The 23,708-nt window shown below is 42.8% G+C and overlaps 1 protein-coding gene across 14 annotated transcripts in view; it reads right to left on the bottom strand.

The window, feature by feature from the left end:
- The window catches only part of ANKHD1 (ankyrin repeat and KH domain containing 1), a 199,674-nt gene that overhangs the window by 117,965 nt on the left and 58,001 nt on the right, over positions 1–23,708 (bottom strand). For all 14 annotated transcript variants that reach the window (XM_054038722.1, XM_054038708.1, XM_054038713.1 and 11 more), the window contains exon 3: positions 1,888–2,044. In XM_054038722.1, the coding sequence (XP_053894697.1) occupies positions 1,888–2,044 (157 nt within the window). The remainder of the gene's footprint in view (positions 1–1,887; positions 2,045–23,708) is intronic.

The following is a 23,708-nucleotide window of genomic DNA, read 5'->3' as shown; positions in this document are numbered from 1 at the left end:
CTGAATCTGCTCATAGCAACGACTATGAAAAACAGAAGTTACAAAGCAATATGAATGATTATGGACATTAAACTTGCTTCTAGTTGACACAAAGAATAGATCTTCTCCAAACTCTTCTTCCTGTTTGTTATCTGCTCAAGTATTGCCCACTCCCTATGCTATTCTCAAGACTAAATGATTATGTATATTATTTTAATTATATAATTTAAAAAATTCACATAATCAACTCAGTGAGCTAAATACACAAATTAGTCTATGGCTTGTGTTATATAAGGTCAAACCAGATGATCATAATTAGCCCTTCTGGCCTTAAACATCTACAAAATATAAAAATGCTCTTGCAATACACTACCCCATTCCTTCCCCCAGATCCCCATGTATGTTATTTGTCTAACAAATGATAAACTGAGGGGAAAGGGCCTTGTCTTATGTTTGAAAAGAGCCAGGCACATCTATGATGCTGTAATTAAAAACGTCATAATTTATAGATGCTAAAGGAATAGCATTTGTGATTTAATTAAGTTTTATGTACATTTCTAAATTCCTTGAAGAACTGTTCTCCATGAACAGTACCTCAAATCTTACACACAGTTCTGCAGTATGTACAACACAGTATTTCAACAATTATTCAAGTTTCCTCCAGGCCCACATACAGTACCACTTTAATGTTAAATATCTGAGGGGAAGCTGACAGACATCTTGCCCCTTAACTTTCAAAAGCTGAAAGTAGAAGATACTGAGGCTTCAGCAGCTTAAAGTGACACTTCTCTTTCCTGCTGAAGGAGTGATGTGAAAGCATGCTTCCTTGGGACTTAAGACAATCACTTGATTCTGGGGCATTAGGGCAGCCATATTCTCCTGATTAATCAAGTTGACAGATGTTTCATGGACAAGTATTAGGAAATTTAGTTTTTCCTCCAAAACCTTAGAGCAACAGCCTCTGGCAGATGACTATCCTATGAGGACTACCCCAGACAATGAGCTATCTAACCTTTAGTTTCATAAAAAGACAACCCTCGAAGTTGCTCCGGCAGTAGTTATGGCAAAAAAACTAGCATCTCTGGGTACGTCTATACTGCAATTAGAAACCAGTGGGAGGCCCATGCCAGCTGACTAGGGCTCACGCCAACGGGCTATTTAATTGTGATGTAGATATTTGAGGTCAGGCTGGAGCCCAGGTTCCAGGAACCTGCAAGGTGGGAGGATCCCAGAGCTTGGGCTGCAGCCCCTTAGCCCAGACCCGGCCACTTGCAGGTGTCTAATTGCAGTGTAGACATACCCTCTGTGGGAATGGTGAGGCTGGCTTTCCATTATAAGCAAGCTTTTGTTTAAGAAGTTTTTTGTACAGGAGAGACTGACATCACACACCAAATGGGAAGAAGGGCAACTTTCTCAAAATGTTAAGAGAAGGAAGCAACCGAGGGTCCTGTGGCACCTTTGAGACTAACAGAAGTACTGGGAGCATAAGCTTTCGTGGGTCAGAACCTCACTTCTTCAGATGCAAGAGTCTTACATCTGAAGAAGTGAGGTTCTGACCCACGAAAGCTTATGCTCCCAGTACTTCTGTTAGTCTCAAAGGTGCCACAGGACCCTCTGTTGCTTTTTACAGATTCAGACTAACACGGCTACCCCTCTGATACTTGAAGAGAAGGAAGGATGCTACAATGCACTATTACACTGTCCTTGCTACAGTCCCTAGCTAACAGCTTGAGGTAAGGTATGCAATGCCCTGAGATTTGAGAACATGGCTGCTGCTACTACTAGCAAGGGATTTATGTGACCGAGAGGTGGGAACTGCAAAAGTAATTAAATCCAAAAAAATCATTTTCAAATCTACAATTTAGATACCATAATTTAAATTATATGAAAATGTAAGCTTTTACATACTTGTCCACTTGTCCTGCATTGTGATTGTTCTCTGCTCTCATCCGTGTCAATGCAGCAGCAGCTTCATCCAACGCACAGCTGACAGACGAAGTCAGTCTTCGGAGCACCTCAGGATCTGCGAAGGCTTTACCATCGGCAGTGGACAATTTACCAATTCCTTCAGTGTTTGTTCGTTCATCAATCAGGTTAGTATGAAAGTCACACAAAAAAATGCAAAGACACTATTTTAAAATTTCAGTCACATGCACTATTAGTAAAAAAAGTCATCTGCAAACATGCTCGAAAATCAAATATAATTAAAAATAACTTTTTTATAATCTGAAATTTTAATTATAGCATAGCAGCAGCAAAGCTATGTTTATTTGCAGTTCTATTATATGCCCCAATTTCAAGCTTATACCTTTTGAAAAAACTCTTGGAGTGGAGAACAAGCAGGGGAAACAAGTCTAAAAGTGAATGTCTGGGAAGCTTTGATGTAATGCCATTTGGCTTCTTTAAGATTATCTGAATTTGAAGAACATTTTTCCACTCCAATTTTTCAGATGCCTCCCCCTCCCCACGTTCCCCACAACTTAGGAAGTAAAAAACATAAGTTTCCTGAGGATTTAGTTATCAACAAGGATAAGTGCTTTTAACAAGCTTGAAAAAAGTTTAAACTATTTGTTTGATCTTCAAGTAGCTTAATGTACTGAAGCTCAGAAAACCAGATAAAACCAAAATAAAGTATCTTACTCCACAATGTAGTAAAACGGTGATATTTTGAATGACCGTGTATAGTAAGATTTTTAACCTCAGTAAATTTTTTAATCGGTTTCTTTAAAAAAATAATGAAGCTTAGTACCAGTTGTGTAGTTGACCTTTATGACACAAACTGATGCACTTCTGAATCTACAGACTAGCATACAAAAGAAAGGGAAACTTACCTCATTAATCTCAATGCCACTCAAATGCCAACAATGAAAACTTTTTCACTGCTGATACCACTGTGTGGTACAACTATAGAAGCTTATCCCGCATAGCTAGTTGTACCAAAGGACATACTCAGAGGTAAGGCCCCATCTATTCGACAAATGTAAACATTCTGGCACAACTGTACTTGCAGCATAGACTTAAATTAAGTACAAACATGCAACTAGTCAAGTGTTTGGTAACATACAAAATACAATAGTTCACAGCAGTGGTTCCCAAACTGTCAGTCATGACCCACAGGATGGCCCTGAAAGAGTACCAGGAAGGTCATGAGACAAGGGAAAAAAAGATGCAAGAAAGCTTCTAAACAAACAGCCACCAGGGCAGTGCCATCTGCTGTTGGAGCATTAGGGTATGTCTACACAGCATTTTGGACCGAACCTCCCAGCCTAGACCCAGAGACTCAGCCTAGTGGAGCTCATGCTAGTCTCCCTTCTTGTATAGCTCTATAGACAGCAGTTTGAAGTTGTGGGTCTCGTGGGGGTTCAGGCTCTGATCCTAGGAAAGAGGGTGGGCTTCAGTGCCTGAATCGGCTGACCCAAGCTAGGAAGCTGGCTCCAAAATGCTGCACAGATCATACCCATAAAGCGCTCTCACACCCACAGCTCCAGCCAGCCAGGAAAGCTAGGAAGTGCCATCTGCTGCCAGAACAATACACTCACAGCAGCAGCAGCATGCCTTCCTATGGCCAGCAGCAGGTCGCAAGCTCCATGTGGAGGATGCAAAAGCAATGCAGGAAGAATGGGAAAGGGAGGGAGACTGGTGGAATCCCTTTCTTCCAGCACATGGGGCAGCAGGCCAACTAAAAGGATCTAGTGGGCTTGATGTGGCCCTCAGTTCCCAACCCTTTTTTTGGTTTAGTGTTCGAGGGCCCCCAGGAGACAGAGGCCCTGTGTAAGTCACATTGGTTAATCCACCCAAAATTTTCAAAGTAAACTGTTAAGATGGAGTGTTCTTTTATGCAAAGCCAACCTGACAACTAAGGTATCAGGAGGGTCATGTGAACAGAGGTGAGTTTAAAGGGGGTCAACAGCATGAGCAATTTGGGAACCACTGGTTTACACATTACTGGAAACTAACACACTGATTCAATGGTAGCAAATGTAGGTCATCTTTAATAAGCTAAGCAACAGTGTGTCTTGACTAGCTATTTAATCACAGATGTAACCAGGGCCACACCAGAAAGATAAAACCCCTGTGAAAGTGATTCTGGACAACACATTTCAGAAATCTTAACGTCTGCCTGATTCTTTTGAAATTCAACTATGTTTTCTATTTTTCCCAGCTCGTAACCCTGAGTCTAGCATTAGTAACCATGCTTTAAAAGTAGTTTCAAGCATCATTCAAAGAATCCCAAATTAGAGACATAAGAAACCTATTACAGCATCCAATTCACCTCCTCACCAGTACAGGGATCTATGGTTATAAACCTTAGAGCCTTACCAAATTTCTTCAAACTGGAAAAAATTTAGGATGGCTTATGCTTGACCAAGGGCCAAATATATAATCTGATCACATTGAACTGACTTGCACAGCTCGATACTTTCTGCAATCTGGTCCTATGCTGCTATTGCAACTTCGAATACTCAAGGCTGTATAGATCCAAGTCCATTGTCTTATTATGAAGCTCCAGAATCCTTGTTAGATTTGAATATTGTCATTATGGATATAGGTAGGGGTGTATAAAGCAACAAGTCTATCCAGTCCAGACACAGGAGTGAGCAACTACAGCCACATTCATCAACAGACAAGCCTAGACTTCGAGGGAAAGAAGAGCTTCCTAATCAGCTATCAGGTCCTTTATCCAATATGGGAAATTTCAATGCCTGCAGGATATAGGGGGACACTCTCTCACCGCTTCCAGATATTAAAATCCATCCCTTTACTAACTGCATTGCTTCTTTGAGAAGGAGCAGCTCTGCGTTACCCAGAAAATCAGCTTGCCCTGTATTTAGTTGGGGGTCATTCCCACCCCCATGATTCACTAGATAATCAGAAAATGGGCTTTCCCACTGCAGATATAACATGGGGCTTCTCAAAACATTCTCTATGAGGACACCCATCTCCTTATTAGAGTTTATTATGGCAGAGCTGTTGTAATTTCCTAGTTAAAGCTGGGTTCGAATACAAATTCAAAATAGGAGTTCAACCTTGGTATTTTGTATGAAAAATAGTACATCACGTTTTCATCATAATTTCAAAGTCATGCTTGAATTTTCAAAGAAATCTGTTGATTAATCTAAATTTATGAGTTTAATAGTTAACAATTGGCCTTAAAGTTCACGTTCTGAGTTTCACAGTGCTTCCGGCTCCTCCAGCTTAAAAATCTAAAAGAAAGTCTAATTTGTACATAGTAAGAGTTTAGGGGTCCATCTGGGGTTATCATCAGAGTGTTTAGGAGTCCCATTAATAGAAGACCTTGGGCCCAGCACTGTGCAAACAGAATAAAAAGACAATCTCTGCCCCAAAGAGCTTACAATCTAGACAGAACACAAGAGGCAACAGATGGATACAGATCGACCAATAGATCACTACAAGCAAACAATGAGAATATTGGTCAGCATGATTGGCAGTGGTCTCAGCCCACCAACAGTCTTACAGTTAAGTTTTTTGTAGGCATCATAGCATAATAGTTTTAAGGAAGGATTTGAATAAGAACAATGAAGTGGCTCTGCAGACTTTTTCCTAAGCATGAGAGGACAGCAGAGGAAAAAGCACAAAGTTGCCTCTCTGATCATTTAACAAGTGAATGATAGAGGATGGCATCATGGGCCAAATCAGAGGCAGGAATCAATCTTTCAATGCTGAATAAGAGAGAGGTAGGGTGGACCATGAAGGGCCTTGAAAGTGAAGGCAAATAGCTTATGTTTGATATAAAGAGGAAGCCAGTGGAATGATGCAAACAGGGATAACATGGTCAAGGTGACAGATTAGAAAATGATTTTTGCTGCAGCATTCTGAATGTACATATATTAATTGTTTATTAACAAAATTAAAAATTGTATTAGCCTTACTTCTCAGAACTGAACCCTATATTCCACTGTTAGTAGACAAAACATTGTATGTATTACTTCTATTCTCCAATGCAGTATGCAGAAAGCTGGCTTCCCCCCCGCCAAGATTACAATACTTCATTTTCTTATATGTCCACAGTAATTCCTACTTCCAAAACTGGCAGCTAACATGGTGCACAGGAAACAGATTTTGCTAGTCCAGAGGCATTCGTGTTGGATAAAAGGCCTGGCTTACATTACAAACTTAGGTCAAATTAAGCCGCATTAAGTTGATCTAATAATGTATGTCTACACTATCGAGTCGCTTCCACCGACTTAAGAGGCCTCTAAAGTCAACTTCTGTACTTCATCTACACGAGAGGCGCAGCCCTTGATTCGACATCCATGGGTCTACTGTAGACACTGCTTTGTGTAACTCGAACACATTGGCCTCCAAGAGGTGTCCCACAGTGCTCCGCTGTGACTGCTCTGGAGAGCACTTCAACTCCACTGCACGTCAGCCAGGTACACAGAAAACAGCCACTCCCCTGTTAAAGCCCCGGGAACTTTTGAATTTTCATTTCCTGTTTGATCAGCATGGAGAGCTCGCCAGCTCAAGGACACAAACGCGCTCCAGCATGGAGTACACAGAAGGTGGTGGATCTTAATTCTGTGTGGGGAGAAGAGTCTGTGCAGGCAGAGCTCCAATCCAGCAGAAGAAATGCTGACATCTATGCCAAGATCATGTAGGGTATGGGGGGGAGGGGGGAAGGAGGAGAGAAAGGCTACATAGGGAAATTCAGCAGTGCTGCATGAAAATGAAGGAGCTTCAGCAAGCATACCAGAAGACAAGGGAGGTGGTCATTCTGGTTCTGCCCCACAGACATGCGTGAGGAGCCGCGTGCGATTCTCAGCAGCGACCCCACCACTACCTCAAAACGCTCCATAGATACCTCCCAGGGCCCCAGGCAACCTCAAGCTGTAATGAGGAGGACACTGTTGATGACGAGGAGGAGAACGAGAACGTGAGACAGGCGAGCAGAGGATCTATTCTCCCAACAGCCAAGAACTGTTTTTAACCCGGGAGCCCATCCTTTTACCAGACCAGTTGGTGGTGGTGCATGATGCCAGGGAAGGCACCTCTGGTGAGTACACATTTCCAATCAAATTGTAGGGGTTATATGCTATTTTTTATATTTAATCTGAACAAAAAAAAATTAGGTGTAATGGGTATCTGTGGCCACTCCAGCTATGCACAGGGTGCTCTCTGAAAAAGAATGTTTATGTGCGCGGGGATGGACCATGAATCCTCCATGGAGATCTCTAGGAAGCTTTCATGGAGGTACTCTGCAATCCTTTGCAGAAGGTTTGCGGGAAGGGCTGCCTTATTTCATCCACCATGATAGAACACTTTCCTGCATCACTCCAGTATTAATTCTGCTGGCATCATTGCAACACACAGCATTGCAGCATAAGGACCAAGTCAGTACCCAGATGCTTGCAGCATCTGCTTCCTTGCCACCTCTGTTACCCTCAGGAGAGTGATATTGCATAGGGTCACTTGGGGAAATGGGGGAAGTTTTCAGTGCTAGCCCTTAAACCTCAAACAATTCACAAAACAATCCACCCTGTTTGGTGAAATCTGGGTTACACAACCATGCTTTCCTAAATGTGCCATGGTTGTGGTTGGAAGGGATCACCATGTATTGCAAGCAGCATAAAAAAGGGCTGCTTCCTGTTTGTCTCCCTTCCCCCCTAACCCTCCCGCTTTTGTAAAAATACCTAACTATTTGGGGGGGCTTTATACTGGTGCCTGTCCTCAAGCACCATCCAGGTTGCTAGGGGAAAGGGGGCTTTTCTCAAGTTCCAACCTGTGATTCCAACGATGTCTTCACAAAAGCAGCAGCACAAGACCTCTCGCCCATGCCTCATGGCCTTAATCACCACGGTTGGAGCAGCAAACTGACTCTTGCAATAGCCAGTGATTGTGATTACTTTGTGGCTTGCAGTGAAGTGTATTGAGGGGTGTTCTTTTTAATAAAAAAATTAACCTTGCACCAGAAAGAATGTATGCACTGTCAATGCTACCCTTGTGCTTTACATTCCTTTCAGCTGAAACCTTGTCTGTCTGTGCATCCTCCACATCGGGACAGAGACTTTCCCAGATTAGAAGACGGAAAGAGACGACTCGGGAGGACATAGTCAATGAGTTAATGTGCGCCTCCGAGAGGGATAAGAGAGAGCTCAGAGCATGGAAGATTACACTGTCGGAGAACCTGGACATGTTCAGGGAGGACAGGTGAGCATGCAGGGAACAAGAGTGTGCCACGCAGGAAGAAATGCTGCGGATTATGAAGGAGCCAGACATGTTGAGGTGTCTGGTTGAGATTCAAGAAAGGAAGCTGGATGCTAGAGTCCCTCTGCAGCCTGTGCTGAATCTACTGCCATCATCAACCAGTTCTACATCCTCCTCCTGCAAACATCCTATGAGGCAGGGGGAGGGTTCAATATCCCTTACACTCAACACCAGGGGAGTGCAAAAGGACCAGAAGGTACCCATTCCCACACCTTTGATTGTTATTGCAGTACATCTATAAGAAAACTTGCCTTGTCTCTCCCCACCCCCCACCCCACCTCCACCCACCCAGTGTTATCAGCCCTTTTGCCCCAGGTTATCTTACTTTTCTTTGCTATCTGTGTATTTATTTGCATAATAAAACAATGGATTTAGGAGAAAAAGCTCTTTATTCATGCCACACACACGGTGGTTGGTGGGGGTGGAGTTTACAGGGGAGAAAATGCAATGAAGGGAACAGTTTGGTAAGGAACAACACAGATAAGTGTCACATTACTCAGGCTCATTGCTGAAACTAGTTTTCAAAGCCTCACAGAGACGCAGAGCCCCTTGATGTGCTCTTCTTATTGCCCTGGTGTCTGGCTGTTCAAAATGGCTGCCAGGCAATCTGCCTCAACCCCCTACACTCCTGGAAACTTTTCTCCTTTTGTTTCACAGATATTATGGAGCAGAAAGCAGGCAGCAATAACAATGGGGATATTGCTTTCACTGAGGTCTAACCTAGTAAGCAAACACCACCAGCGACCCTTTAAATGTCCAAAGGCACATTCTGCACTTGCTCAGACTATGGCTGAACAGGCTGCCAGTATATGGCTTCATGAGCCATGGGAGCAAAGGGTAGGCTGGGTCTCCCAGGATCACAATTGGCATTTCAACATCACTAATGGTTATTTTGTAGTCTGGAAAAAAAAATCCCTGCTTGCAGTTTTCTGAACAGACTTGTGTTCCTAAAGATGCATGTGTCATGCACCTTTCCCGATCATCCTACATTGATGTCGGTGAAACGGCCCCGGCACTTGCAACACCATTGAGAAGTACCCCTTTCAGTTTATGTACTCTTTGGCAAGGTGGTCCGGTGCCAAGATAGGGATATGTGTTCCGCTATCACTCCACTGCAGTTAGGGAACCCCATCGCAGCAAAACCATCCACTATATCCTGCACATTGCCCAGAGTCACTACCCTTCTTGGCAGAAGTCTGTTAATGGCCCTGCAAACTTGGATCACAACAAATCCCATGGTAGATTTACCCACTCTAAAAACTGATGCCCCACTGACCAGTAGTAGTCTGCCATTGCAAGTTTCCACAGAGCTATCACTACTTGCTTCTCCACTGTCAGAACAGCTCTCATTTTAGTACAGTAAACTCCTCACTTAACATTGTCCCGGTTAATGTTGTTTTGTTGCTACGTTGCTGATCAATTAGGGAACATGCTCATTTAAAGTTGTGCAATGCTCCCTTATAACGTCGTTTGGCAGTTGCCTGCTTTGTCGACTGCTTGCAGGAGTCCTTCGAAGAGCAGCCCCTCCTTGTGGGGATTAGAACCGGGGGGGCAGTAGCCCCCCCCCCCAACATCAGCTCCCCTAAATTCCCTGTAAGGTATGTGGCTCGGCAGCTACCCAGCAGCAGTTCAGGTGGCCCTCCCCCCATTGCCATGCTGCTCCTGCCCTGCCCTCTGCCTTCGAGCTGCTTGCTTGCTGGGGGAGAGGAGTGCTGATATCAGGACGTCCCTCTGTTCCTGCCCCGCCCTCCTCACTCCCCTCCCACAAAGCAGAGGAAAGGGACAGGGCTCCAGGACAGAATGGAGGGAGCTTACTGGAAGCTGTTGCTTAGTCTGAACTGGCTGATCTGCTTAAAAGGGCAACGTACTTGAAGTGGGGTCAGCATACTTAAGGGGGCAATGCATGTCTCGCTCTCTCATGCATGCACCCCCCAGCACTTTGGAAAGTCAGCACCTGTGCAGCCATGCATGTGCTGTCAGGAGGAGGGAGTGGTGCGCTCCAGCTGGATAGCATGGGCTCATCATCATGTTCAGTTTTTGCAGGAAAGTGTTTGCAGCTACTGCCCAGCATCTATTGTTTCCCCTCCCTCCTGCCTCAGTCCATGCTGCCTTGTAGACTGTGAAGCTACATTAACAACAGCGTATTAAACCTTGAGGGTTCAGCTGAGTGCTAGTTCATCATTTAGCAGGAAGGGATTCCCCAGGAAATATTCCACCACCTCAACCAAGCTTCACAAACATCACTGTTGTATATAATATGAAACTGTTTGTTTAAAATTCTGTAAAACTTATACTGTATATGTATATAATGTCTTTTGTCTGGCAAAAAAAATTCCCTGGAACCTAACCCCCGCATTCAGGTTAATTCTTATGGGGAAATTGGATTCACTTAACATCGCTTCCCATAAAGTTGCATTTTTCAGGAACATAACTACAACATTAAGTGACGAGTTACTGTATTGCTGAGCTTCAGGGCTAGGGAAAGCTCTTCACACAGTTCTGGGAAAGTGGCCTTATGCATTCGAAAGTTCTGCAGCCACTCCTCATCATCCCATAGCTGCATAATGCAGTCCCACGAATCAGTGCTTGGTTCCCAGACCCAAAAATGGTGCTCAACCATGTCAAGGTGATGCATGACTGTTGCCAGCTACTGCGATTTGCTCTGCTTTATGTCTTCCAGCAGGGCTGCCTGCGTGACATCACATTGTTCTATACAGCGGTTCCTGTATCCTCTGTGTAAATTCTGCAGGATAAGGTATGAGGTGTTTGTAACGAACACAACAGTGTACATGCTGAGCGGGGTCCACACGGGTAACCCAGGCTTATGAAAAAAGGTGCAAAAAAGGCTTGGTTTGTTTGCCATTGATTTAAGGGAGGGCAGAAGGGAGGCTAGTGTATCATGCAAGGCTAACACCATGTTCCCATAACCACCCACACCAATGTTTTGGTCCCACAAGGCATTGCAAGCCCAACCCAAAATTCCACTCAGTTACATGAACTATGGGATAGCTACCCACAGTGTAGTGCTTCGTGCATCGATGCAGGCCCTGCTAGTGAGGATGCACTCCGCCGACACAATGAGCGTAGTGTGGACACTCAAGATCGACTTGCTTAACTCAGAGGCTCGATGTCGACTTACATAAAGTTGACTTAACTTTGTAGTGCAGACATGGTCAAAGAAGGTGATTTTTGACACAGAAATGCCTTTTGAAAACCAGGATTTTCATGAAAATTTTTCAAAGCACTAGCTTCCCAAAGTATTTCATTATCCAGAACTGTGCAGCAAAGGGAAGGGTATAAAAGGAGAAGAGCAATCTTGTCCATTTGTGATGGGATGGGAAATTTGCAGAAGTGCAAGGAGACTAGCATCGCTAATGGGGCAGAGTTAATTGTGGTGTAGTCTCTAGTATGGTGTTTGTCTGGATGGAGGAAAAGATATTAAGACGACCTAAATTTTCATTTCCTCAACACACCATACTATTCGTGTGTATGAATATTTATTCATAACAATGAATTTTAAAACAGTGGGCCAAATTCAGCAAACCTGGCTCAGCTAGTCAAAATGATTACACTAGCCTAAAGGCAGACTACATTCTGACAACTTTTTTCTTCTGTGACTAATTGTCTGCATGCTTCATATGACTGTAAATTTTTAAAAATGAAAATCAAGTACAAAAATTAAGATTTAAAATAATGAAAGACTAAGATGGATGGGCATGTGATTTGATGACAATTTTCTCTTTTTAGTGGTAAACTACAGCACTCAAGCTCAGGAGGTGTCCATGTGATGTTTACATTGACATGCTACCTATTTTGTATGACTAAGCTCACCAAGCAGTGTTCCCCCCACTCCCACAGTATATTAGCTATAACAGAACCATTAATAAGTCAGGTTTACCCACTGTCACCACACAGCCATTTCTCAAAAAGCACAATGAGGAAACAGCTGATAAATCTGACTTTTTAAATGGCAACTCCTTTCTGTCTGTAGACAATTAGATCCTCACCCCCACCCCAATTCTCTGTTACTTTAGGACAGTTTCTATAGCACAAGCTTCCTAATCTATAGTGACAGGTCCTCTTCCACTTCAAGTTTGTATACTTGGGGGGATTACCTTCCAATTTACAACATAAGCTTCCCAACACTAAATATATTTAGTTTTTTTTCAAGCTTCTTTTCTAGTTTCTGCTTCCACTAATTCTCTAACACCTTGCAGACTCCTTATCTTTGATACCCATTTCTGTAGTTTCTTCAGAATTCTTTGATATCCTTCCTGTAATATATACTGAGTTTTGCTCAATACCCTAGACGTGGTCTTATTCTCTATGAACAGGACTATGATCTCCTGACATGCTTTATACCTGTATACACTCCAGGATTGTCTACTTTCCTAACTGTTAAAAATCTGTTAGTCTAAAACTGGGTCACACCTCCCCCAACTCCTTGTCCTGATATTGTAATCTGCAACTATTTTTCAACCTTATCTTTAAAGTTTTACATAGTCTAGAAATTAAATACATACAACATACTTGTCCCCACGTTTCCAACCCCACTCAGTTTTTCCAAGTTCTTTTGAATCCTGCCTCCCTTTTGTTTGGGACAAATTCTCCAAAGCTAGTCATGTGCATGCCTGTACAGTAGCTGCATACGCCATCTGCCTGGTAGTATGAACAAGACGGGAGCCTAACGCAATCCTCGCATTATCTTCTTAATTCACTCTTGTGACATCTAACCAGTAACCATATATTTAACACTGGTAATATATCAAGTTGTATTATAGCTGCTAACTTTAAATTGATATTTCACAAAATGCTATATCAAAAGTTTTCTTGAAGATAAAGTAAATTATTTCTTCTGCTTTCACAATTCTATCATCACTACTTCTTCGAAGAAATTGGGTTTTAGTATAAACTAACCAAAACTGTACTCTGCTAGTAAGCTGCTGATCCCTGATGAGTAATTCCTAGACCTTGCCCCATATGATGATCAGATTTTCACATCTTATTTCCCAGGTCCAACCTTACATCAAGTTTTAAAGTGTCATGTTAGCGTCTCTTTTGTTGCCAAGTAATTAGATTTCCAGAGAATTATCAAAACTGGAAAGAAAACCCCCAATAGCAGTGGTTTATACTCTAAGCCCCGGTTTACACTGGTGGGTGGGTGAGAGAGAGAGAGAGAGAATTTAAGTTACGCAACTTCAGCTACGTGAATAACATAGCGGAGGTTGACGTACTTAGATCTACTCACCGCGGCGTCTTGACTGCTACCGCTCCCACATCGACTCTGCCTGCACCTCTCATGGCAATGAAGTACAGGAGTCAACGGAAGAGCACCTGGGGGTCGATTTATCACGTTTAGACTAAACGTGATAAACCGACCCCCACTGGATCGATCGCTGCCTGCCGATCCGGCGGGTAATATAGACATACCCTTAGAATGCTTCTGCTTCATCGTGAAACCTGGTACGTTTAAAGTTGCATTGGTTTATTTTTTACCTGTTCTGGTGTTACTCTTCATTACATTAATCTTTCATCTTCTGCCCACAGGCAACTCCTGTTTCTAGCATGCGCCTTAATTATTGGTGAGCTAGAAAATAGTTTCCTAGTAATATCTGCCTTATCTCTTACTACATGCCTCACTATCCCTCAGGAGACCTGCACTGTTTTCCCTTCTGTTCCCTATACACCAGATTTGAAAGGTTTAGAATTCTCTCCATTAATTTTTGCTTTTTCAATTATTCTTACAATTGCAGGATTTGTGAGGTAAGATCAGACCATTAGTCTACCTAGTCCTGCGGACAGCCATGACCTATACTTGATGCTTCAAAGTAGCAGCTGTCAAACTGTCCATTGATCACTACAGATATGCAGGTTATTTGCCGGTGGTCTGCAGAGATCTGGCTAGTCACATGATGCTGGTTCTTGTTTCTAGCAGCTAAGTCGTATTGCCAGTGCACTTAGTTGTTTCCCAGTGTTACCTTCCAATATAAGAAATGACAATAATTGCAGAGAACTTTCAAAGTGTAAACCAGTGGAGTTGTTTTCTTCTTAAATCTGCACATAGACATCTTTAATGCTACATTCTTGATAATTTCATACTGCTTCTCTTTGGCAAAACGGTCAAACAAGACTTTCTCTGATATTACTCAAGAACCTTGTGGGTAACAGTGTAACTCAAGAATCATATCTATGCTGGTGCCTAGCAAAGTTATGAACAGCAGAAGAGGCAGGCGTCAGAGATATTTAAGAGGTGGCCACAAAAAATTGGTGACAGGGAGCATAGATTTCTTTCCTCTGTTCCTCACAGTAGCCAGGAGGCATGAAGGAAGAGATAGATAGTGCTCCTCTTCCCTTTCAGCAGCTAAAGGGGTGTGTGCAGAGCATTAAATTTACTTTCAGGCAGAGATAGATAACAAGAGATTGAGTACTGTAAGTTGAAGGACTGCACCGTGGTACAAAATATCCATCCCCATCCCAGACAGTTAGAGGCGGTCATCTCAACAAAATTTTGCAAATTCTACCTGCATCTTTTGTATTTAATTTTGGCTTGTAGAAATCTAAAGATATTTACACCCTCCCACCAAATTTAGGTGAGATGCTGTGCAGAGATGTGTTAACAATGATGATTTTAAATTTTTTTCTCATTACCCACACAGGACTGTCATCTCATATTCTTTTCTAGTAGGTCCATGTGTAGCAAGCTCCAAGTGATAGTCTTGCTGCAGCACAAGACAAAACCAAACACCTGGAATAGCTACTCATAGAACAATCTTCCACTGCACTATAGTGCAGGAAAGAGCGACACTGACACAAATAGGATAAAGCAAATGTGCCAGCCCCAGTTGCAGAGGGCTTTGGAACAACCAAGAAAGAAGTAGGGCTTCAAGCAATTACTACCCTCAGACTCCTCCTCCGTTGCTACACAATTCACAACTTCCACTACGCAGGTGTTATGAGACCAGTATTGAGACTCTTTCTCCAGTACAGGGGTGGCCAACCTGAGCCTGAGAAGGAGCCAGAATTTACCAATGTACATTGCCAAAGAGACACAGTAATAAGTCAGCAGCCTCCCCATCAGCTCCCCCCGTCCCTCCCCCCCGGCTCACAGCACCTCCTGCCCACCGGCAGCCCCGCTGATCAGCGCCTCCCCCTCCCTCTCTGCACCTCCCGATCAATTGTTTCGTGGTGTGCAGGAGGCTCGGGGGGAGAGGGAGGAGTGAGGGCACAGCAGGCTCAGGGGAGGGGGCGGGAAGGGGTGGAGTGGGGCCAGGGCCTGTGGCAGAGCCAGGGGTTGAACAGTGAGCACCCCCCGACACTTTGGAAAGTTGGCACCTGTAGCTCCAGCCCCAGAGTTGGTACCTATATAAGGAGCCGCATATTAACTTCTGAAGAGCCACAGGTTGGCCACCCCTGCTCCAGTATCTCCCATCTTCCATTCTTTGCTCTGCTATGTCAACTATTTCTTATTTCTGGGAAGCCTGGACTCAGATCACTTCAAACCAGGAGGTCCAGAAAATTTCTCAAGGGTTATTCTATCCAGTTCCAGTCCCTTCTTCCCCATCCCTTTTCAGGGACACCTCTCACAAAATACTGTTAAAACAGGAAGTTGACTCCTCTCTCCAACCTGAAGCAGAGTAAAAGGTGCCTTTAGAATTCAGGGGGCATGGGTTTTAGTTCCATTATTTTCTTATCTCAAAGAAGAAAGGGAGTTGGTGTCCCATTCTGACCTTCTACATCTCAACAAATTTATAAATTGTTTCAAAGTCAGGATGGTGACTCAGGCCTCCATAATTCCTTCATTAGAGCCTCAAGATTGATATATAGTTCTTGACCTCCAAAATGTCTATCTTCACATATCCATACATCCAGCTCACAGGATATACCTCAGATTCCTAGTAGGAGCATCACACGACCAGAACAGGGTCCTGGCCTTTGGCCTTTCCACAACACCAAGGATATTTACCAAATGCTTGGCAGTTGTGGCAGCTCAACAAAAGAGACAAGGAATCCAGGTCTACCCCATCTCAATGACTACCCCATCTCAAAAGTTGATCCGAGGAAGGTAACCCCCACAGATGACCAATTCAGTTCAAAACAGCTCTTTGCCACACTGGGCCTGAAAATCAGAGAAGTCCACAGCTGCTCTCTCCGCGCACAGAGTTCATAGAAGCAGAGTTAACTTTGACTGACCTGGAATCTATCTTCCACAAGAAAGATTTTGTATTATAGTGAAATTCAGACAAAACAACTTCAAGCTCATCCAAAGACATCAATGCAAACATGCCTCAGGCTTTTGTGGGACACAATCTCATGCACCTATGTGACAATTTGTCAGACTTCACCTATGCTCCATATCACTGTAGTTGAAGTCAGTGTATCTAACACGCACATACCACAAACATGATGGTAGTGTCCCACAAGAAGTCCTCCTACTCATTAAAGTGCTGGAAAGACCCTATTGAAGTATGCAGTGGAGTACCCTTCTCTGCACTTCTACCTACAGAAAGACTCTGGTAATGGAGGTCTCCACTCAAGGATGGGAGCCCACCTATGTCTTTAAAACTCAGGACCTATGGTCTTGTCAGAAAGCTCAGCCATCCACACACATTCTAGAAATCAAAGCCATCCACCTGGACTCACTGCCCTTTCATTTTAGTCAAGTGTTCTTGTATTATGGGACAAGATAAAAGATGAGCTACTGATCTGTTCCCCAACTTTCATGATGTTAGAAACATCCCAGTCCCTCTTATTTTTTCTCCTTTCCAAGAAAAATTAGTCTTGGCCATCTCTAGATCTATAGAGTCATAGACTTGAAGGTCAGAAGGGACCATTATGATCATCTAGTCTGAACTCCTGCACAAGACAGAATCTCACCCACCCACTCCTGCAACAACCCCCTAACCTGAGCCACTGAAGTCCTCAAATCATGATTTAAAGACTTCAAGGTGCAGAGAATCCTCCAGCAAGTGACCTCTGCCCCATGTTGCAGAGGAAGGCGAAAAACCCCCAGGGCCTCTGCCAATCTGCCCTGGAAGAAAATTCCTTCCCAACCCCAAATATGGCGATCAGCTAAACCCTGAGCACGTGGGCAAGACTCACCAGCCAGACACCCAGGAAAGAATACTCTGCAGTAACTCAGAACCCACCACATCTAACATCCCATCACAGGCCTTTGGACATATTTACCGCTAATAGTCAAAGATCAATTAATGGCCAAAATTAGGCTACCCCATACCATCCCCTCCATAAACTTATCAAGCTTAGTCTTGAAGCTAGATATGTCTTTTGCCCCCACTGCTCCTCTTGGAAGGCTGTTCCAGAACTTCACTCTTCTGATGGTTAGAAACCTTCGTCTAATTTCATGTCTAAACTTCCTGATGGCCATATACCTATGCAAGTCCCATAATACTCCTAACCAAATTCAGTGCCTTGACTCTCTCAGCACTTTCTTCCTGTAGAAGGGATTGAAGCAAAGATGCATTAAAGGGCAGAAAAATTCTACTGGCATCATAGTGTACAACACTCAACCTGCTTCTGGAAAATCGTCCAGTTTTAACTACTGCCATACAACAGAAGGACATTGTCTGAGTAGGTGACATCATCATCTTTGGCTTTCCCCAGAGGGCTCTGCATTTACAGTTCATCAGCATATGACCAGTTTTTATTTTGCTAGTTTACGCTTCCAACAAGTCAGAGAATTATGGAAAAAGTCCTATTTTAATTCATTTGTAAGATTTCTCTAATTCCTTAAAAGGTTATTTCATTTCCACCCATAAAAGCTCCCCTTTGTTGTTTTCTGCACTTATGGCAAGAATTGATCGAACACTTTTTATAGTCCAAGTTAGTGACAACCAATGTCACCTTTATTTTATTTAGGTTTTCCACTCAGAAGGCAGGATTTTCCATTCACAAGCCAGGCTGGTTTGATCATAGCAGGTGAAGCTACAATATACTCAACTATACCATGTCCCTAAAATAGAAGTAAAGCTCTTCAATCTAATTCACAGCATCTCCTTTGGCTCCTTTTCTGTGGACTGGAAATTTGCTGACGGAGTAATGCTGCTTTTAAGGATGTATTACATATGCTAATCACTATCTCCATTATTTCACACTCTATTTCTTCAGAACTTGTGGACAGTACAGCCAATTTACTGCACTTGAGTTTTTCAAGTGGCCCCATGACTTCAATCAGTTAAGGCAACACTGATTGCCCTTGGAAGAAGAATTCCCAATGCCCACCCAAAATCATCTTCCAAGATCAAGACTTTTACAGAAAAACTACGACTCAGAGCCTAGAAGGCTCTAAGTCACATGCAAGTATACCAGCTTCCAATGTAATGAATGTGTTTCTCAATCTCTATTTGCTCAATACAGTGAACTCTGAAACAGAAGCCAAGAGTTATACCTAGTATTCCAACATAGGGAAAGCTGGTTAGACTGATTGTGTGTGGAACAAACAAAACAATCCTATGAAAACTTTCTGAAGTAATTCATACGTTTTTATTGTCTATACCAGCTGGGGATGAAGACTGAGGCAACAAGAATACAATTACCCTTTAAAGGAGACAGAAGTACTTTCCCCAAGTATGCTGCATACTAAAGACAGCAGCAGCCTCTCCTAGTAGTAACAGTGGGCTACAAAAGCCAGTAGTGGATCCAACAGAAATCTAAGGCAATATAGACCTAAATTATCTGAAGTGATAACCTGTCCTGTTTTTAGGAGAAGGTTTGGTTTGTTTTTACACCCCTTCAATGTCTGGCAGATTTTCCTTGTTCCTAAGGGCTCTGGGTTTAAAAATGTGGAACCTAGAACTGAACAGGTTTAGCAAGAAATTATTTTCATTGTTTTACCTCTGTTCCAAAGTAATGATATAAGCCTTTTTTAACTGAAAGTAGAACTAGTTTTGGAAAAAAAAGTGAAATGCTACCTTCTTTCAACCAGCTGTCGTTCCAGCCCTGTGGAACACTATGGTTCCCTATGACTAAGGCTACAATTTTGTCATGGAAGTCACGGAATCCATGACTGCCAAAGACCTCTGTGACTTCAGCCCTGGCGGCTGGGAGCTGCAGGGTCCTGCCTCCTCTTGCAGCAGCACGGAGCTGTAAGGTAGCCCTGCCACCGTGCCGGACTGGGGGGGGGGGGGAGAACCAGACTCCCCAGTGGCCACCATGGGGCGGGGGAACCCTGGCAGCTCCCCAGCTGCTGCCACAGGGCAAGGGGACCCTGGCAGCTCCCCACTGCAGTGGGATTCCCACAGCTCCCCAATGCTGGGGAGGGGGCAGTGGTACCCTGCAGCTCCCCTCTGCCAGTGGAGGCAGGGGGACCCTAGAGCTCTGAGTCCCCATGAGTGGTGGGAGCCCCAGAGCTCCCAGCCACCCCACAGCTGCCCAGTCCCTTCCGATTTTATCATGGATATTTTTAGTAAAAAAGTCAAGGACAGGTCACGGGCGTCCGTGAATTTTTCTTTATTATCCGAGACCTGTCTGTGACTTTTACTAAAAATATCCAAGACAAAATCTTAGCCTTACCTATGACTGAATTTGTTGGGTTTCTTAAAGATTATTTTTTAAAAAAAATTCTAGGAAATTACATTCAGAGAACATTTTAAAATGTTAAAGGTTGCAAAGGAGGAGGGAGAAAACTTGTTCACCTTAGCCTCTAAGGATAGAACAAGAAGCAATGGACTTAACTGCAGCAAGGGAGATTTAGGCTGGACATCAGGAAAAAGTTCCTAACTATCAGGGTGGTTAAACACTGGAATAAATTGCCTAGGGAGGTTGTGGAATCTCCATCTCTGGAGATATTTAAGAGTAAGTTAGATAAATGTCTATCAGGGATGGTCTAGACAGTATTTGGTCCTGCCATGAGGGCAGGGGACTGGACTCGATGACCTCTCGAGGTCCCTTCCGGTCCTAGAATCTATGACTCTATAAAGTCAAAACACGTAAATTAAAAATATCAGAATTTAAGTTGCCTGGGTAATCTTAGTTCACTTTCGTGTATACACATTATGACACACTCTTTAATTACGTGATCACATCCTCCCCCATCCCCAGGGACTCATGTTTCATTCACTGCATAGTAATTACCCATTCAGTGAATAGGTTTATCCCAAGTATTTCCTTTTATCCTTCTGAGCATGTGGCCATTACTTATTTCTTCACATGACCTAAACCCTGCACTGGCTACAGAATCATTAATTTTCTCAGGGGCTTTCTAATGCCGCTCATCACAGCAGTATCTGAATGTTTCACAAACATTAATTAATTCATCTTCATGACACTCTTTTAGGTGGTATTCCTATTTTACAAATGGGAAATTGAGGCAGAGATTACAACCAAGATTTACATGTTTCAACTAATTTTGGGTACCCAACCTGTGAAAAAGAAAATCAGGCCATAGGCATCCTCCCCCCACACTTTTAAAAAATTTTTTAAGAGAGTAATTAGCGTTTTATAGTTCAAAGCATAGCTTCCATTGACTTCATTTGTAGTTGTGAGTACTCAGCACTTCTGCAAATAAGGCCCCAGATGTCTTCAAACAGGCACCCAGAAAATGAGGAACACACTACAGCTATCTGAAATTTTTGGGTTTAGGTGATTTGCTTAGCATTGCAAAGGACCTCTCTTGCAAACTCAGGGATAGAATACAGTTCTCCATGAGGGTTACATTCAACTTCTTTAACCACATGACCATCCATTCTCTCCTTCCAGTCCTCTGCCTTGTTAACTATTCCCCCTTCCAACTTGTGCAACAAATGAAACAGGTCTTTCACTACACAACCCTGATTCATTCTGTGAGTATCTTGCATCTTCTCACTGAATTAGCCAGGGTTCTATAGAGAAATTAGTAAGCAGTCATGTAATTAAAGACTATCGCAACGCATATGCAAAAAAGGGCCAAATTAAGATTGCACAGAACACTTTAATTTTGGCATTTAACTTTGGAGTGCTTGACTTTGCAACATTAACATTCATTTGTGTTTTATATGCAATTTTCATTTTAAATTTCTTAGCAAAAAGCAGAAGCCTCGTCATACTTGTCTCTGCATTCTTGCATGGCATCTTCTACAATATTTTAAGTTTTCTTTTCAGAATCAATAACTAGTGTTAATTAGGAATATTTTCCCTTTGAATGGATGCTTGAATTACCCACTACCGTGTCATTCTTCATGTGCCAACCATCACCTTGTATTAATTTCAACACTGAATCTTATTCTGAATTTTTCCTGTATTAAAGTTTTAAAAATACACTTCTACCCCAATATAACACTGTCCTCGGAAGCCAAAAAACTCTTAACACGTTATCGGTGAAACCGCGTTATATCAAACTTGCTTTGATCTGCAGGAGTGTGCAGTCCCACCCCCCCGGAGCACTGCTTTACCATGTTATATACGAATTCGTGTTATATCGGGTCACGTTATATCAGGGTAGAGGTGTATGTCTGAAGGAATGCACCTATGGTCAAGTGCTTCAATCATTTCTTTAAACTGCTCATTTCCTCCTAATTAAGGAAATGTTAGCATAAAAAAAGTTGTTACTTTACCAAATTCAGTTCTTTGCCTTCCAGTTTTTATGGTCAATCTAACTGAATTTAGCCACTTTTTGGACATCAAAGACAGATTCAGTCAGGATTAAGTCTAACGTTGTAACACCAAGTCCCTATCATTGTGGCCATGTTTTGATGAATCTCTCTCACTTGCAGGATTGTCTGACAGAAAAGCAGGTTGTTTCATACAATGGCACATCTGATCCCCAATCTGAAGTAACCAATGTTCTGGACTTTGAGATGAACATGAATTTTTATTTAGCTACTTAAATAAAATTTAATGCTGACAGGAGTTGAAAGTTCTATTTATTATTTCAGTCCATTCATTCTAGTCTCTTCCCTATTCCTTCACTGCTAGGAATGTTGAGTTAGATAAGTTTAACAAATTCATACACTTATCACTCACCTGCAGTACCGATGAGCAACTTTCACATTTATTACAGTTAGAATGGAAAATCACCCTTTAACAAATTCAGCAAAGCGCTAACTAGAAGCTTCTAGCACCATTGTGCCGCCCTCCACCCCCAGTCATAACTTTAAATCCCACTATAGGCAGATGTTGGGTAATATGCTTCCATTACGATTGAATCCTAATCCCTTGTAGTTAGAGAATGGCTTAAGCCCTGAAATATGTTTTTTCTCTGTCCAAATATTCTTTGCTAGCATTAACTATTATAATACTGGATATCTGTTATCCATAAGTATCAAATCCCTATTTCAATCTTACTAAGCACTTGGCCTCAATAGCATCCTATGGCAATGAGTTCCACAGTCTGTATTAAAAAGAAATACTTTTTTCATCTATCAGCTTTGATCGCTTTATCTGAGAGTTTTTGTGGGCTCCTAATTAGTCTTGAGCCATATCTTTTTTTGAGATGGGGCGAGCAGTGCTTCACACAATATTCACAATTATGCTGCACCACTGATTTATGGCATATTATTTCCTGTACTGTTCTCCATCCGGGGGAAGAAAGATGGCCAAGTGGGATGTGGGAGATCCAGGTTCAATTCCCTGCTGTACCACAGACTTTGTGTGAGCTTGAGCAGGTCACAGCCTTTGTGCCTCAGTTCCCCATCTGTAAAATGGAGATAATGCTTCCCTGCCTCACTGCAGTCCCAGAGAGGAGATAGGCACCACCAGGATAAAAGCACACTGAAACGTGTCAGAATGAGGTACATGCAACCAAGTCAGTCACAGCCACAGCCACACACACAATAGCAGATGTAAAGGTAGCCATCCTACAGCAAAAAAACGTCAGGACCAGACTTCAAAGAGAAACCGCTGAGCTTCAGTTCATTTGCAAGTTTGGCACCATCAGCTCAGGATTAAACAAAGACTGTGAATGGCTAGCCAACTACAAAAGCAGTTTCTCCTCCCTTGGTGTTCACACCTCAACTGCTAGAAGAGGGCCTCATCCTCCCTGACTGAACTAACCTCATTATCTCTAGACCGATTCTTGCCTGCATATTTATACCTGCCTCTGGAAATTTCCATCACATGTGTCCGATGAAGTGGGTATTCACCCACGAAAGCTTATGCTCCAATACATCTGTTAGTTTATAAGGTGCCACAGGACTCTTACTTTTTACAGATCCAGAGTAACACAGCTACCCCTCTGATACTATTCTCCATTCTGTTACTCAAACATCTTAATTTCTTGTTTATGCAATATGTACCTGTGGTCAAAAACAAAAGTACTGAGGTATATCAGCTCAGGAAAGGAACCTAGGCATTACTATAGTTAATTTAGAATCCTGTAAAGGTGTATGGATAGTACAAATTTTTCCCTCCAAAATGCATTGCTTTGTAATTATCCACATTAAACTTCACCAGCCAACGTGCTGTCCAATCACTTAGTTTGGTTATGTCCCCTAACTAACCTAAATAACCTCCAAAGAACCTAGCCTACTGCCAAGAGAAAGGTAGCACAAATTACTGTATCTAGTTGATCA

Source organism: Malaclemys terrapin, chromosome 8 (genome assembly GCF_027887155.1).
Source record: "Malaclemys terrapin pileata isolate rMalTer1 chromosome 8, rMalTer1.hap1, whole genome shotgun sequence".
NCBI lineage: Eukaryota > Metazoa > Chordata > Testudines > Emydidae > Malaclemys > Malaclemys terrapin.
This window is presented reverse-complemented; position numbering and strand designations above follow the sequence as displayed.